The sequence below is a fragment of the Colobus angolensis genome, unplaced genomic scaffold (genome assembly GCF_000951035.1).
Source record: "Colobus angolensis palliatus isolate OR3802 unplaced genomic scaffold, Cang.pa_1.0 Scaffold224, whole genome shotgun sequence".
Taxonomy (NCBI): Eukaryota; Metazoa; Chordata; class Mammalia; order Primates; family Cercopithecidae; genus Colobus; species Colobus angolensis.
In genome coordinates, this window is record NW_012115422.1 from 4,493,277 (window position 1) to 4,510,475 (window position 17,199).

General features: G+C 39.6%; 1 protein-coding gene across 4 annotated transcripts in view; it reads right to left on the reverse strand.

Annotated features, from left to right (window-relative positions):
• The window catches only part of PDE11A (phosphodiesterase 11A), a 511,038-nt gene that overhangs the window by 32,554 nt on the left and 461,285 nt on the right, over positions 1-17,199 (reverse strand). For all 4 annotated transcript variants that reach the window (XM_011944038.1, XM_011944040.1, XM_011944041.1 and 1 more), the window contains 3 exons: positions 15,148-15,211; positions 9,154-9,228; positions 3,786-3,869 (listed from right to left, as the gene is read on the reverse strand). In XM_011944038.1, the coding sequence (XP_011799428.1) occupies positions 3,786-3,869; positions 9,154-9,228; positions 15,148-15,211 (223 nt within the window). The remainder of the gene's footprint in view (positions 1-3,785; positions 3,870-9,153; positions 9,229-15,147; positions 15,212-17,199) is intronic.

Consider the following 17,199-nt stretch of genomic DNA (forward strand, 5'->3'; position numbering starts at 1 on the left):
TTCCTTCCTTCCTTCCTTCCTTCCTTCCTTCCTTCCTTCCTTCCTTCTTTCTCTTTCCTCTCTCTCTCTCTCCTTCTCTCTCTCTCTTTAAGGAAAAGTCTGAAGATTAAAAAGAAAGCAAGTTCCAGAGAACTCTAGGCTCACATATAAACATATGAATAGAAGCCTGGCCTACATCCTTATTAGATAACTATCCATCGATCTGGGACTGTTCTGTGCGTGTGTCCTACCCACCTGGCATGTTGGGAGAGCTAAATCAATGCCACAATGACATGCTGTCTTTCTCCACTTGAGATAGAACCAGTCAGCCTCTCTTGTTGACAATACATGTGGTAAAGAGGGCCTGCACATCGGGTTTTTTTTTTTCTGTTTCATTTATATATTTTTATATATTTTCTGTCTGTCACTTTCTGTCAATCTCAAGATTACTTAGATAACTTCCTAGTGAATAGATTTTGGAGGAGGGGGAGTTCCTCATTGTTTTCCCTCAATGTAGTAAAAAAAATGAGTGGAACTGGAAGCTATCTCAGAGAAAAGAGTTTTGATTTTAAATGCACTGGGCATCCGAAATATACTGGTGTGGGCTGCCAACTGGGCACATAAATAAGTAGCCCTTCAGGCACCTGAGAGTAGTGATAATCTTCACCCTTTGCTTGGAGAAGAGCTAATCTCAGCAAACAGGAGCACAAGCAGAAAGTGCTTTATCTATTTCATATTTGACAAGCACAACCCTTTTAAAACCACGAAGTAAAACTGAACTACCCAGTGAAAGTCAATGAAGTCAAAAAGCTGTACCCAAACCATATGTGTATCTACTGCCCAGCTGCATGGCCACCTGCCCCTGCCAAACTCGCTGTTCTGTCCCACTGCTGTTCCCAGGAGCCTCCAGCCATGGGGTGCCCTGGGTCAACTCCCACCCTCTGTAGACTCCAACTCTCCAAACTTCTCCACCTGCAGGAAGATCCCAGCTCTCTCTATGAGAGTGCTTGCCTTGGGCTCTACATGAAGGTTCTTGCCATCCAACCTTGCCTACCTTGGGGTCAGGCCTTGGCTGTTAGAGGGGACATGCTTTGTCTCATGTGTACTCCTTGGTATCCTTTTGCCATATGCCTAGACCAACGTGGAAAAGCGAAGCTGAATTCTTATGATACTGTATGTCAGACCAATCACATCAGGGATTCCTGCCACCTGCACACTTCCCACTTGTCTTCGATCCTCTCAGACTCCTTATTATTGCATTTTTATGTTCAAAACCCCAAACTTGACTTTCACTGAGTTATCTCAGTGAATGGTGTCACATCAGCGAGCTTCTTGGCTTATCACTTCCTCAAGGTGTTGTGTCTTCCTACTAATGGTGATTCCTGCCCACTGACTGATTCGATTTCAGTTCAGAAGCACCAACAGTTAATGCGAGATTATCCAGTTAAATAGTGGAGGGAAGGGAGAACACTGCATAAGATGAAATAAAATAGGACCCTCAGAGAGGATACTGAAACTCACCCTACAAAGTTTCAGTTTGAGGGCTCTTAAAATGATTGGTTTCAAAGCCTTGTATTTAAAGCTTACAAATGAAATAATGAGATCCTTGTTTACTTAGTGATAATAAGGAATCAAAAAGAGCAAGATTTTCATCCCCTGTTAAATGAAAAGATACAGCAGCAAGTATGAATATGAGCTTCTGTAAACAGCTCCTTCCACATTCCCTTTCAGCATGACACATTTCTCCCCCTAGTTAGTTAAATAATAAAAAATGGTGCAAGAAATTTCCATCAGAGATGAAGAAGGGCAGTAGAAAGGTCACTACACCAAAACAAAGGTCAGTGGTGAGCAGGACACAACTGTCATTTGGTGGGACCATCACTTAATCTTTCTATATGTTAATTTCCTGCAGCTGAAAATAGCAGCGGTATCTAACCCACAGATAAGTAGTAAAGTAAAACAGATGTGAAAAATCAGGATGATATATAATGTGAAGGGATAATATTACTCCCTAAATTCTAGAAACTGCTATTTCCACTTAAATTCAAATAACTTCCTTTGCAACCTAAAGATTTCAAAGCATTTAATAGGAAGCATAAGATAAGCCCTAAAGGATTGTGAATCAGTAATAAAGCTAATTAACATGGAAAACCATATGAGGATCCTTTATAGCCTTTCCTATAACCAATCACATAGGAAGAGTGTGTAGACTTTCAGTTCACTCCAAAATAGCTTTGCAAACTAGTATCAAAACTTAATCAGCTTCCCACCCCAATACATGTCTTCATCCTCCTAAGCTTTACCCAAAGTGAAAGGAATATAGTAATTGCACGAATAATTTCTTCATTCCATTTATTGCCTAAGTGTGCACACAAAACTGAATAACATTAAAAAGTAATTCAACATGTATAGTCCAGGTCAGTTTCACAAAGCAAGATATAAGTGACCCAAAAGTTGTTGGACTTTGCATATGGGGGCCTGCTTATTCAGAGACACTGAGGATGGGAGGAGCCAACAGGAAGAAAAGAGAGTTGAGGATCCCCTTAAAATAAAGTATACATCATTTTCTATTTTGTTTGCCCAATCTTTCATTATTAAATAAAAGAACATTATGTTCCTTTTTTAACTAAAATAAGCGATTGTAGATTATTTTAAAACTTTACCTGATTTTATGGTATCATGTATTTAATGACTAATATACAACAAAAATGAATTTATTTTTGTTATAGTTATTAAAAATTACATATCCATCTTCAAGACAGTATTCTAAGTTTGTTTGTTTGTTTTCAGGGTTCTGTGATAGGGCTCAGCAGTTCCTAAAAGTGCTGAAAACGAAGTGGTAGATGATCTTGAACTTGATGGTTGTGAGGTCCTTAAAAAACAATACTGTGTTTTTAACAGGGTTACATAGGGTGAGGAACTAAAGAGCTTTTGCTTTCCCTGCATGTTTCTCACTTGGAAGTTAGAAAAGCAGCTCAGTCTGATTGAGCTAGGTTGGGGGTAAAGAACTTGCCAGGTTTTTACAAATGAAAGCAAATGCTTAGAAGTAGAATTAAAAGCCAATGTACACTAAACTTAGTGTTAACTGACGCCAGCCCTGATCCATACTTAAAACGTGGAGTGTGAACCATTCAAAGCGACACTTTTCTCCTTTCAGAAGGCGAGGCCTGCACACCAAGTAGCAAAGCCGGAGTTATTAGTGCATCTCGCTCAAAATTCACTGGTTAGGATTTGCCGCATGCATCTCAGAGACAGGCAGATTTTGAAGCTGGAAGGTGTGTCACAAACCCCCCCACCCCGCTCAGACCGTGGGGTCAGAGCAGAACACCAAGTTTCCTGGAATTCTTATTCTCACATGATATTAATAAAGAAAATTTGTAAAAAAAAAAAAATTCCATGGTCAAATATGTTTGAGAAATTGAGTTTATCAAGTTTAAACATGTTTCTTGGGCCTGTGAGCTTTTGTTGAACAGATAGCTATTAGATGATGGCTGGATGTTCATGTTCTATGGGACACAGTTTGAGAGATAGTAAATAAAATATTATTATCCCTGGTTTACAGATGAGGGAGTGGAGACTCATGGAGATTATGTCCTAGAAGGTGGAGAATGCAGGTCTGCAGCCTCTTAGAACCAACTCTTCCCAGCCAGGGGACAGTCAGAAGTTCAAAAAAGACAAACTGCAGCCAGATCTCTCAGCAATGTACATACCCTGGAAATGTCTCCTAAAATGAGTGCTTTTGAGAAGCACACACTTTTCCGTTTCTGATTCAGTCAGAACATGTAGGCCCTCCCAAATCAAAGTACCTGATACAAAGGCATGCAGATGCTATCAATCCACTCCAGTTGCAACCGAGGCAGTTCATCTTTCCGGTTCCGATCAAAAATTGCCTAGAATCAGGGGGGCGGGGGAAGAACCTTGCTTTACTACACCAAAGTATTTTACAGGGTGCTTTGTCAAACACTTTGCTACAGTGATCCATTTTTTACAAACTGAACCCTTCACAAATCACAATCAATCTTTACACATACTTTCTTTTCCTTTATCATGATGAGAAATAAAATGTTTTTACCTCTTTTTATGAAATTTGTAAGCAAATTTACTGAACTTTCTAGCGTGCAACTTCTTGGGGCAAAAACCCGTCTTCAAATATAAGCAACTGCTACTAAATCAAGTCATCAGGTCACTGAGAATTGGGTACAGGTCAAGGGGAAAGGAATATGTTTTACTGCCACAAAAATAATGCAGGCTTTTATTTCTATAGTGAGAGGTTGGGATAGAATGGGACAGATTGGAAAATATCCTTAAAAGCAATTTTATTGTAAATAGAAACCATTTATACTACTTTTTCAGGGTGAGGGGTTGATTTGGCAATTACATATGTTTTTCAATAAGATTCTGTCATTAATAAATTTTTAAATATTTATCTATCATTGTGTGGATGATGGTGGATGGTACGCATTATCTCTTCATTCCCAGCCCTTAAGCTTTATGATGTTATAATGTTTGAGATAATTTAGGTATATTTTTGAGAGAAATAAATGACATTTTTCTGTTGGCCAGACTTAAGGGAAGCAATCAATTGGAATTTTAGTGTTAAAATTAATTCACTGAACAAACACTGCCAATTCTGTGCCAGTGAGATTGTCTCTCCCTTTGTTCTTAAGGAGTCAGGCCCAGGCCTGAGAAGCTCCCTTGTGCCCTTACGTACCTAGAAGACTGGGCTATCCAGTTATAACTTGCCTTCCCTTAATGTTATACAGTAAGTTTTATCTTTCCTCTACATAAAACGTGGCATTCACATCATTTTGGTGTCCTTATAGGCCATGAGGGCAGAGCCAAGCAATCCCCTTCATCCAGAGGTGTTGGAAAAATCCTGCATCCTTCAGATGTGTGAACAAGAGTGGGAGTGGGTGGGGCAGAAATCACTAGCTGCCAAATCTGAGGAAAATTTCTCCAAATTAGGGAGAAGGTCACTGATACCCACAGGCTCTTCTCATCCTTGTCTTGCAATGGGAGATGGGAAATAGCAGGAAAGAAGACTAGAATTTAGAGAAAATTGTGAAAATGGGCTGGAGAGAGGGATAGATATTATTCACAAGAGCTATCCAGTAATTCACCCTTGTGAATAATATGAGTCTTGGTCCAAAATGTCTCTTTAGAGCTGGGTGCGGTGGCTCATGCATGTAATCCTAGCACTTTGAGAGGTTGAGGTGGGAGGATCACTTGAGCCCAAGAGTTCAAGACTAGCCTGGACAACAGAGTGAGGCCCCTGTCCCTACCAAAAAAAAAAGTTAGCCAACTGTGGTGGCACACACTTGTAGTCTCAGTGACTCAGGAGGCTGAGGTGAAAGGATTGCTTAAGCCCAAGAGGTTGAGGCTGTATTGAGCTATGATTGTGTCATTGCATTTCAGCCTGGGTGACAGAATGAGACTCTGTCTCAAATAAAATAAAATAAAATAAAAATAAATAAATAAATAAATAAATAAATAAAATATTTCTTTAAAAAATATTATTCTGGGCTGGGTGTGGTGGTTCATGCCTGTAATTCCAGCACTTTTGAAGCCAAGGCAGGAGGATCACTTGAGATCAGGAGTTTGAGACCAACCAACATGGCGAAACCCTGTTTCTACTAAAAATGCAAAAAATTAGCTGGGCATGGTGATGGGCGCCTATGATCTCAGCTACCTGGAAGGCTAAGGCAGGAGAATAACTTGAACCCAAGAGGCAGAGGTTGCAGTGAGCCAAAATTGTGCCACTGCACTCCAGCCTGGGTGACAGAGCAAGACTCCATCTCAAATAAAAAAAAAAAAAAATTAGGTGTTATTTTCTCTATAGTTCTCTTTGCTATATAAAATTTTTATATTTATTTAATTATTCAATTTCTAGTGGATATCATAAAGTTACTTTTTAAAAAAAATGCAGTGGTTTTTAGTATATTTACAAAGTTAAGCAACTATCACTACAATTATAGAACATTATTATCATCCTCAAAGAAACCCCATACCATTAGCAGTCATTCTCATTTTTTCCCAAACTCCCAGCCTTAGGCAACCACTAATCTATTTTCTCTATTGATGCATTTGCTTATCCTGCACATTTCATATGAATGGAATCTTATGATATGTGGTCTTTTGTGACTTGGCTTCTTGCACTGTTTTCAAGGTTTACCCATGTAGCATGCATCAGCATTTCACTCATTTTTATTGCCGAATAATATTTCATTGTATAGATGTTTTATTTATTTGTTGGGGTTCCAATTTTTCCACGGCCTCACTCAAAGCTTGTTATTGTCTGTCTTTTTTGCTATAGCCATCTTAGTGGCTGTGAAGTGGTATCTCATTGTGGTTTCAGTTTGCATTTTCCTGATGACTAATGATTTTGAGCATCTTTTCATGTGCTTTGTGGCCATTTACATATTTTCTTTGGAGATATGTCTGTTCAGATCCTTTGCCTATCTTTTAAATTGGGTTGTCTTTGTATGATTTGCAAATATTTTCCCATAATATGGGAAAATTTACTTTCTTGATAGTGTCCTTTCATCCATGAAAGTTTTTAATTTTGATAAAGTTCAATTTGGTTTTTTTTTTTTTTTTTTTGAGACAAAGTCTCACTCTGTCACCCAGGCTGGAGTGCAGTGGTGCAATCTGGGCTCACTGCAACCTCTGCCTCCTAGGTTCAAATGGTTCTCCTGCCTCAGCTTCCTGAGTAGCTGGGATTACAGGTGCTTGCCACCACACCTGGCTAATTTTTGTATTTTTAGTAGAGTCGAAGTTTCACCATGTTGGCCAGGCTGGTCTCGAACTCCTGACCCCAAGTGATCAGCCCACCTCAGCATCGCAAAGCGCTGGCATTAAAGGCGTGAGCCCACTGCGCCTGGCTGTTCAATTTAATTTTAATGAAGTTCAAATCAACATCTCTGGACCAACATCTCTGGGTCATTTTATCTTTTGTCTCCTGTGCTTTTGGTTTCATATTTAAGACACCATGGTTAACCCTAGTCTGGAAGATTTGTACCTATATTTTCTTCTAAGAGTTTTATAGTTTTAGCCCTTACATTTAGATGTATGATCCATTTTGAGTTTATTTCAGGGTATGCTGAGAGGTAGGGAACCAACTTCATTCTTTTGCCCGTGGATATGCAGTTGTCCTTGAACCATTGTTGAAAAGACGTTATCTTGGCACCCATGTTCAAGATCAGTTGATCATAATTTTAAGGGGTTTATTTTTGTACTAGTCACTTCTTAATCAATGCTTGATGAGAAAAAAAACAAAAACAAAACAAAAACAAGTGTGAGGCCCCACACAGTCCTGTGCTTCACAGCATTTTGCATCTCATAAAATTAGTATTAGTAATTATTTCATGTCTGTATTTCCCACCAGTTGACAAGATCCTTGAGGGCAGGGAAGATGGTGTCTTACTCATTGCTGGATACACAGTGCCTTGCTTCATGCCCAACACATGGAGGCACTCAGGTAGGCTTTCCTAACTGACTCACTGCTTCCAATCCTAACCCTCTGGCTGTGGGCCACATTAGCCTTTGTCTTCATGAAGTGACTCCCATGACGCCTGGGACCAAGATACCTGAGAGGGCTCCAGGACAGTTTTCTTCCTAAATATCAAGGGATAATGGGCACAGCAGGTGTCAGCTCTGGGTGCATGCGTTTACAGGTATTTCTGGAAAAGAACTGAGGGCTAACCCTGCCACATCAGCCAGGCCTCCCCTGATGAGACGGTCATCAGTGGTGCTCCACAGTCTTTGTGAGAAGACAGAAGCATTTAGAGCTATGTTTCTACCACAAAATTAATTTCATTTATGTCTGCAGAAAATGCCTTACCTGAGCCTACAGATAAAGGCTCCTTAGTGCTGCACTACTGCACCCGCCAGCTCACCAGTGCTGGCAATTTACTCATATTTTTTCATTTAATTAAAAGACCTGTGGAATTGCTGCATTGTAAACTCTTCAGAGTATGCCTCTGAAACAGTTTTTAAAGGGGGAAAAGCTTTTATTTGAAAGTAGAGATGAGAGAATTTGGGTCATACTAGGTTTTATACATTAACTGTGTGTATCTCAAGCTAATATTTTTATTTTTATAACCAAATTTGGTGACACCACCAAAAAAGGGATGTTTTGACAAACTAAGTCAATGTTGCTTTGAAAACCAAAATAATTGGTGTGTGTTTCAACCTATGTAGCTCCTGACCTTTTGTACATAAGCAACTGATTAAGAATAGTCAAAATTAGCAAGACTATGTTCTTACTTCAAGCAGGTGAAACTATTCAAACTAGGAACTAGTTCTCTTGCTTTTCCTTGTTTTCAAATGTCAGCAAAGAAGGATGTCTTAAAACTTGAAGACCTTATAAACACCTCCAAATGTTCAAGTTCAGTTAATTTGGGTTCTCATAAACAGACATTCTTGACAATTGATACATGCCTTGAGTATCATTGAATCTACTGTGCTATGCCAGGCTTTAAAATGCTTTGCACCACTCTCAGAGTCATTGGGTTTTATGTTTTTAGCTAATCATTGGTTAGTAATAAAGAGGCTGCCTCTTGAGGTGGTGACTGAGGCAGTTATGTCTTCTGTATCCTTATGCTTAAAAACAGCATCACCTTGAGCCTACAGTAAACATTCTTAAGTAATAACTGAGCAGGTGAGTCCAATATAAATAGCATTCCAATCACCAGAACCTAGTTCCACAGGTGAAACTTTTTCCTTTTACAGACAAAGAAAAGAAACAGAGATTTGAAATGACTTGTTTTGGGAATTTGAAAGTTGGAAATTGGAAAATAAAATCTAGCTTCTCAAAGCTAGACAGCCTACCTTTAATTTTTGCTGCACAGTGTTTCTATTCTAAAGTAGGCATACATGAAATGCCAGCACTGGGCTTTGAATTATTCAAATTCCACTTTGCTCATCCTCCCTCGTGCCTACTTGTCCCACTGTGGGTGCGCAGGAAATGCTTGTTAAGTAAGTAGCTCACCACTCTTCATCAGAGACTTGGGAATAAGGGTGTTTAGCATTTAAGTTTAATTAATGTTTTAAACTTTCAGGAGTGCCTCCTTAAACCCATTTTCAGTCTTTCCCATTTCCAACTTGTAATTTGGAGTTGTTTTTGAAAATGTCATTCAACAGGGTAAATATGTGATAATTAAAGGATGAACTCACCGAAGGAGTGAGTTTGAGCTCTAATCTCTCCCGATCTCCTTGTTCGAAGAACTCACTGGTTACAAGTTCTGCCACCTGAAACATATAAATATTTCAATTCATGGTTATGTGTAGTTTATCACGAGACTCGGAAGTTCTTTCTTGCTTATGTATTTGATGAGCCTCATCAACACAGACAATCATTTAAAAAGCTTATGAGGAAATAAGTATATTAACCTTTCATGTTGGAAATCAGTTTCATTCATTTAATCAGGAGAACTTGTGCAACGTAATTTTAGTTGCATGCCAACAGGCAATCTCCCACTATACAACTTCCATATTTGGGATGAGGCAACAGGTTGCCAGCTTCAAAGCAGGAAAAGTTCTTATACAGAAAAGTGAAGCAAATATTCATTTAATAATAATGTGTAATTATTATTATATTATGTAATGATAGTTTAGCTAACTTTTTATTGTTTCTATGTAGAATCTTTATTTTGCTGCATACTTTTATATTAGCCCAGCTTCATCTTGCCACACGAAAACTCCTCAACTCCCTCCCTACCCATATTTGTATGCACTCTGGGAGGGATAACCCCAGGGCACATCCTCTGCTTCCTACTGTTGCAATCAATCAAGAGGCAGGACTAATGCTAGATTCACTGTTAATAGCAGACTTTTACAGTAGGTCACGGTATAGTTTGAAGAGCGTGACTTGGTCTTCAGGCTGTCTGGATCTACGCACTAAAAGTGTTAATTTATGGTAGGCTCTAGTTGGTACAAGGACAATGGGACGTTTGTTCTACCTTAAACCTTAAACAGAGACTTATATTTTCCCGCTTTTAATCCATTAGCTTGGATGGTCAGCAGCTACTGATTATTGCCAAGCTAAACAGATTTCTTTTTTTTTTTTTTCTTTTCCACACCTTCACTTCTCAGGATAGCTTGTGAGAAGCAAATTGATATAACAGATTAAATGTTGAATGGCTATTTTCAACGCCACTATGGTGTGCATCTAGGAAATTTCTGAGATGAACTAGCTGGATTTAAAAAATATTGGAAGAGTAGAATAAATCCCAGACAACTTCATGGCAAGAGGACATGGATACCAAACAAATTTTTCTCTATTCCAGGTTCTTATGAAGATAAGGTTCTTAAATCTGGCAAAGATGACACAATTTAATTTTGGTCAAGTGCATAGTATCAAGATAACTCTGTTGATCTCTCAAAAGATTTGGTTAGTCACAGATTATAGATAAAACTGAAACACAACACTAAATACACACACACACACACACACACACATATCTGAGAGTAGCATGTGTGCAGTCACATATAAAGAAATCAAATATCCAGTAACTTCAGATTTCTAATATTTCTATTAAGAAACATGGGCCCTTTTCAAGAATTTAACCACAAAAAAACTAGTTGGAACTGACTGAAAAATCCCCTTCACCCCAATCTCTTGTATATGTGCCTGTTTTCTAGGACTCAGTTCACTCGTCTCCTCTCCAGTCTCTCCTGCTACCCTGCATTTCGGCACACGAGGCTTCTCTCTTTTTCTCTGGCCTTCCTTTGAAGAGGAAATGGTCCCCTAAGGGTATGACCTCATTTATTCAGTTCCCAGAACTCTCTCTCAGATTGCTCTAAGCTAGGTCTTTTGCATTAAAGAATGTAAATGTGCACATCAGGCACCTCAAGGGGGGAGTCCTGCATAGGTCTGTAGCCCCTGAAAAGAAAAGAAAAGAAATTAAAACAAAATTCTGTCCTTGCTCTTTCTCAACTAGTTGTTGGTATCTCCCCTGTGCTCCTTTCACAGCTTAACTTGCACAACTGCTTTGTTTGTACTTAAAAACCCAATCAGGAACATTAAGTGGTTCCTGATTGAGTTTTTTATTAAAGAAGGAAATTGAGATGCTAATCAGGCCTTGGGGGAATCACTGGGGAAACCCACATGCTTAGTCTTGTTTGCAGGAAGGGAAAGTAGAATAGACCCCAGCAGAAAACATTTTGAAAGGGAATTTTTAAAAATCAACATCCAGGAAGTTAGAGAAATATTTTTTAAAGAAAGGCCTATTGTTTTCTCCAAATGTTTCCTAAAATTTTGAAGTGAGCATTAAAAAAAAAAAAACAAAAATTTTAACCCATCAATTTGGAGACAAACAAGAATGAGATTGCTAGCTTAGAACTGCAACAAGCTTTCTGATAGAAACATTAGGAAATAGATGGTTTTGTGTTTTATTTCCCTGAAATCTTACGTTTCTGCACTTTTCAACAGAAGCTCACATCCAGAAAATAAAATAATATTTACACTAGTGACTGAGAAGACCACCTACAAGCAGCTATTGGGCCTCCCAAGTTGGCCTAAAATATCAAGGCAGAAATTTTTTTCCTTGCAAGTACTTTGCCCTGTCACTTTCCTGTCCCCTGGGGCTACTGCTCCTTGAGTTCTTGACATGCGTTTCACTGGGGTTTCTGAAGGTGCTGGCACATGATACCTCACCCCATTCCCTTTCCGGTCTTCTCTAGTTTTCTCTCAGTCCTTCTAACTTCCTCACACTCTCCACCTCCTTCCATCCCTATTACAGGAGCCTCCCCGAGTACTACACTTTTCCCCAATACCTGGAAGAACCTCCTACCTCTTCCCCGCAGTCTACTCACCAACTCTCCCAGAAGGGAGACCTTCCCATATGGGAAAGGGGAGGGGGTAAGATGAACAGTGGGCAGAGATGTGGAAAGAAGCTAGTCAACCCACAAATTCTTCACAATTATCCTGCTTTCTGTGACTTTTTGTAACTTCAAATATGTCACATTGAAATTTAAACCAAAGCACAATTGGTGGAATACTCTATAGGAAAACTGCCTGATCTACATTGGACAGTGTGAGCAAGAAATACGCCTTTATTTGTGTTGAACGACTGAAATTTCAGAATGTATTTGTTACTGAACCAAGGCCTAGCCTATCCTTGACTAATACAAAAATTGGTACGGAAGTGAGGTGTTGCTATTAAAAGGGAAAAGAAGAGAAAGAGAGAAGAAGACCCTAAAACATGTGTCATCAGCTTGGGGGCCAGGTATCAAGATAATGAGGAGGCTATAAGGATGAGAATCCATGGCAAAATAATTTGTACAATTATAACTAAAAGCTAACAATGTTCTGAATAAACTTACAGTCTTGGGAGATGAGATTAGAAAACAAAATGTTGGTAAAATGTGATGGTTGCCATTGACTGTTTTGCTAGGAATTACAGGAAGTGAGTTTAGAAAAGGAGGAACAGGCTTATAACCAGGAATGAAAGGGAATAGAAACAGTCACAAATTCAGGGACTTGTAGGGATGGAAGACAGAATTACTTCTCAATTCCAAACTGTGAAAATGAAAATTGTGATACACTTTGACGAAGTTTGATTAAGACTCAGCTTTGTAACAAGAATCAAATCAAAGGTACTGCCAACACACCTAGGGTTACATTCTGAAGGAATTAGGTAGTTTGCAGCATATCCTTTTAACTGGACAAAAATGGCACAATGAAATGATTTACCTATACGGTTCTCTCACTGAAGGCTGTTAGGCCCAAGGCACTAGGAATTAAGTCAGAAATAAATAAATATATTTGCCATATTTCTTTATTCCTAAATGTAAAGAAACAAATAAATACAGAAAATCTGGGATGTTTATATGGAATGTGGATGTGGTTATGGGCAAATGGAAAGGACTAGAATCAAAGACATAAAAAGCTGACTAAACGTACAAGAGAGTTTTAGTGCTAAAGAAACCCTAAGCCCATGATTGCACAAAACAGGTGTTGGAACTTCAACCTTCTTTAGGTGAGAAGAAGGCAGTTTGACCTCCAGATAAAGCTAAGAAGGGTGATGGGAAAGGAATACTTTCCCGGGGAGGATTGAAAGGTCGAGGGAAAAAGGAACTGGAGAGCATCTCCCAGGGAATCAGGGTCCCCTGCATGGTAGGGCACCCTCACAGTGAGTACCCAGCAGGATTCTGGAGTTGCCATGGACCACTCACCACTCCACATTGCGATGAATATCACTCATCTCTTCCCTTTCTGAATGGGAGTGTTATAATGGGTATTTTGTCTTTTCGGTGTATGTTGATGCTGTATTTTGGGTGTGTGTAGGTCTTTAATCTGCATCTAGATCTGTTGTAGAGACTAGCGTGTATCGCCCAGAGATCCTGGACTTAAGAGCTTGATGCCATGACTGATGGGACATTTGGGTTATCTTTCTTGGAGGAAGGATGGGTATATTTTGTCTGCTGGAGGGAGAATGAATCACAGTTTTGGTGATGAGAAGGGCAAACTCTGGTAGTCACACGCTCACTATTTCTGGCTTTCTCCTTTCTGAGTAAATAGAAGGATGGTACTTCCTGGTTGGGTGGGGTCATGTGACAAGTTCTGGCTGATTAATTGTTGCGGGGAGCATTTAATTGCCAGTGCAAGACCTTCCAGGGCCTCTATCAGAGTGATCTAGGTAGTGGCTGTTCCTTCAGCCCCAATACAGAATAAGGACAAAGTGGCACCTGCCAACCTTAGGTGCCCATGTTCGTGAGCAATTTGTTGTTTAAAGCCACTGAGATTTTGGATAAAATGGTAACATAGCCTATTCTGTGGATACACTTGCATCATTTAAAAATGCTGACTGATGCATCCTGTGAAGGAAACCATAAAACACTGCTAAGAATGAAAACTTTGGAGCCTAACCTGCTAGAATCTATACCTAGCTCCACCACCTACAAGCTGTATAAACTCAGGCTGCTTATCCTTTCTAAGTCTCATTTTTCCCATTGTGAAATGGGGATAATAACTATATTAGTTTCCTAAGGCTGCTGTAAATTACCACAAAGTTAGTGGCCAAAACGACAGGAGTGTATTCACTCATAGTTCTGGAGGCCGGGAGTTCTACACCAGTTCACTGGGCAGAAATCGAGGTGTCAGCAGGGATGTGCTTCCTCTGGAGGCTCTTGGAGAGAATCCGTTCCTTGCCTCTTCCAGTTTTCCTTTGCTCATGGCTGCATCACTGCAATCTCTGCCTTGTTTTCACATTGCCTTCTCTTCTGAGTGTGTAATTTTCCCCTGCTCCCTCTTATAAGGACACTTGTTATTGGATTTAGGGCACACCCGGATAATCCAAGATCAGTCTGCAGTTGAGATTCTTAATCATATTTGCAAGGATACTCTTTCTTTTGAAGGTAATGTTTACAGGTTCCAGGGATTAGGACCTGATACCTTTGGGTGGCCATTATTCAGCTGAGTACAATTTTAAGGATTAAATGAGATAATATACATAAAACAATCAATAAATATTAGTTATTTATTGAGATGGAAATGTATCTTATTTTCCTTATAATGTCAAGTCTTTAGATGCCAAGTTACTGTTTTCGACCCCACACAGTAGGTGCATAATAAAACGTACATAATGATTAACCTCTAAATACTATCAGCAATCCACAATCTTAAGTTGGGTAGTTACTTAAATTGAAAACTGTTCTTATAGAACTAATGCTTTGTGGCAGAGAAATCAGATAGGTGGTAAAAGCATGGTTTGTTTTTCTGCAAATTAAATTGGATACTGCATATTTTGACCACAGAGCTTTCTGATATCTAAATAATATTTAAAAAGAAAAATATAATTTCCTTCTTGCCTCCTTTTATTTTCAGATATAAAAAAACAAGACCTTGTGCTAAGACATGATTATCTTGCCAAAAATCCTATCTTTGAAACTCTTGCCTTAATGGTCAATGTATTATTCAGATTTAGCACATGAAAAATATCTTACAGAGTCGGAAATATTATTGCTTAGTGAAAGCACGATAAAAAAAAAAGGCTGTGCAGTAAACTATGTCGTGCCTAAGCCTCCTGCTATTTTTTACACCATGTTAATACTGATGCAAATTGACTAGGGTTTCAGTGCCTGGTAGTCTGGGCTCTGGGAATATTGTGTCCCCCTTACCCCCCCCAGTCCCTCCTCTGCTGAGCCCTGCCATTAATCACCACTTGCCTGTCTCGAGATCTCCCACGGTTTGGTCACGGCTCCAAGGTCACAGGCTGTCATTAACATTGATCTGAAAAACAGAACCGAACAAAACAGCCTGAATAATCTTTTGTTGCATTCCTAAACAAACCCATCCTAGATACATAAATAAGTAAAATAAAATGGAAACGAGGCCAGCTCACATCTTCCTTTCTTCAACAAGAGGCAGCACTGTTTATAGTCCCTGTGTTCAGCATCTCCATCATGTGGCCACGCTGCTTAGGAAGACAAAGCTCTCACACATCCTCCGGTGGCCCTTTTGTTTTGTCTGTAGCAAATCAAGGAAAGCAAAGCACTACTTTCTCTACACCTGAGCTAAGCAAGCTCTGCTTAAAATAATTTATAATGGACAATGTTGTTCTTTTTTTTAAACTATAAGCAAGAGAATCAGTATATAACACTATATACATGGCTGATGAAACTACTTACCAACTTATCATTGATGGGAACGAAAGAAAACCCACACCAAAGAGGCAAGGCACATGCCACATAAGGGGCTCCTTCATTTTCATCTGCTCTATAGAGCTAAGATTTATGGGCAAGAGCCATATCGTTTCACTCCAGTTTACTACCTGGCTCCAACCATGGTTTACAAGCATTATGAAGAAGAAACATACTCCGCTCCAGCTTTCATTAATTTGGGCACATAAGAAAGCACAGGAATGGTCTGAATCAGAGTTCTGAGGGGCAGGGTTCACTATAATTCACACTGAACCATGGAAACACGGGGAACAATTCAAATTGTAGATAGCTCTGGTGCTTATATATAATTTAATGTGGTGGGAGGAGGAAAAATAAGGCACACTCTGTCCCAAATCTACTTTCTTGGTGCTGAAAACCAGCAGAATGTGATGAAAAGTAACATAGGATTTGAGCTGGGGAACCACATCTTGGCTAACTGCTTTTGGAAGAAAGGGATATGCAGCCAAAGGTCAGAGGGCTGTCCTGATGTCGGGTGTTAACATTTCATACCCTGCCAGATCTAATGCCTTGGAAACATGTCTGCTGCCCAGATGGCAGAGCATGCTTAAATGGCAGGGGGATCCCCCACAGGAAACCCCTCCAGGGAACAAGGCAGAGTCACACATAACAATAAGTCATTCAAGTCACAACCAGGTGGCACCGGCATCAGCAGCCCTCTCGACCCAAGCAGCACTGATGAAACCTCTAATTCCAAACATCCCTGTGTTAAGCACTACGCAAAGGGAGACACATCAGCCTATTCATTTTTGACCTTCTGTATCGGGCATTTCTACACAGCTTACTGTGTGTCTGCCTCTGTACTAAGTGCTTTACTAACCAACTGCTAACTAAACTACTAACTAAATGAATTGTCATCACCACCCCAGAGGTAGTTGCTATTATCCTTATTTTACAGATAAGTAAACAGAAGCACGCAGAGATTAAGTCATTTTACCTTCCCAAGGTGAGTAAAGGATTCAGGATTCTGTGCCTATCACAAAGCTACCAGATGCCCTCTTGCTACACATGGATGCTGTCAGTACTGGAGGGGGACAAGACTGGCTAAAGCATTGGATTTCTCAGCATCTCTCCTGCACAGCAAATAATCTCTGTGAAGTTGCCTATTTGTATCATAATGTGGATAATTACTTAGGTTCTGTTCAATTGATAATTTGAAACTTACTCCTCAAATGCGTATCAGTTGATCAACAAGTTTATTGAATATCTGCTAGGTGCTCAGATGATAATTCTAATAGCTACCACTTATTGGGAAACCTCCACAGGGTGATTGACTCAGTCTCTATATGTGGTAGCAATATTATTATCTCTTATTTACAGATAAAAAAAATAAGGTTCAGAAAGGTTAGGTAACTTGCCCAAGGTTGTACAGTTAGGAAGTGTCAAAGCTAGGATTGGAATCCTTTGTCTCACAGAAGAATCTCTACTTCAATGAATACAGGGGAGCAGGAAGTCCACACAGAGAAGGGATACAGGAGAGGCTGAGAGGTAGGACGGGTGGAGTGGCTGCAACCTTTGTCCATCTGGCACTGGAGAGTC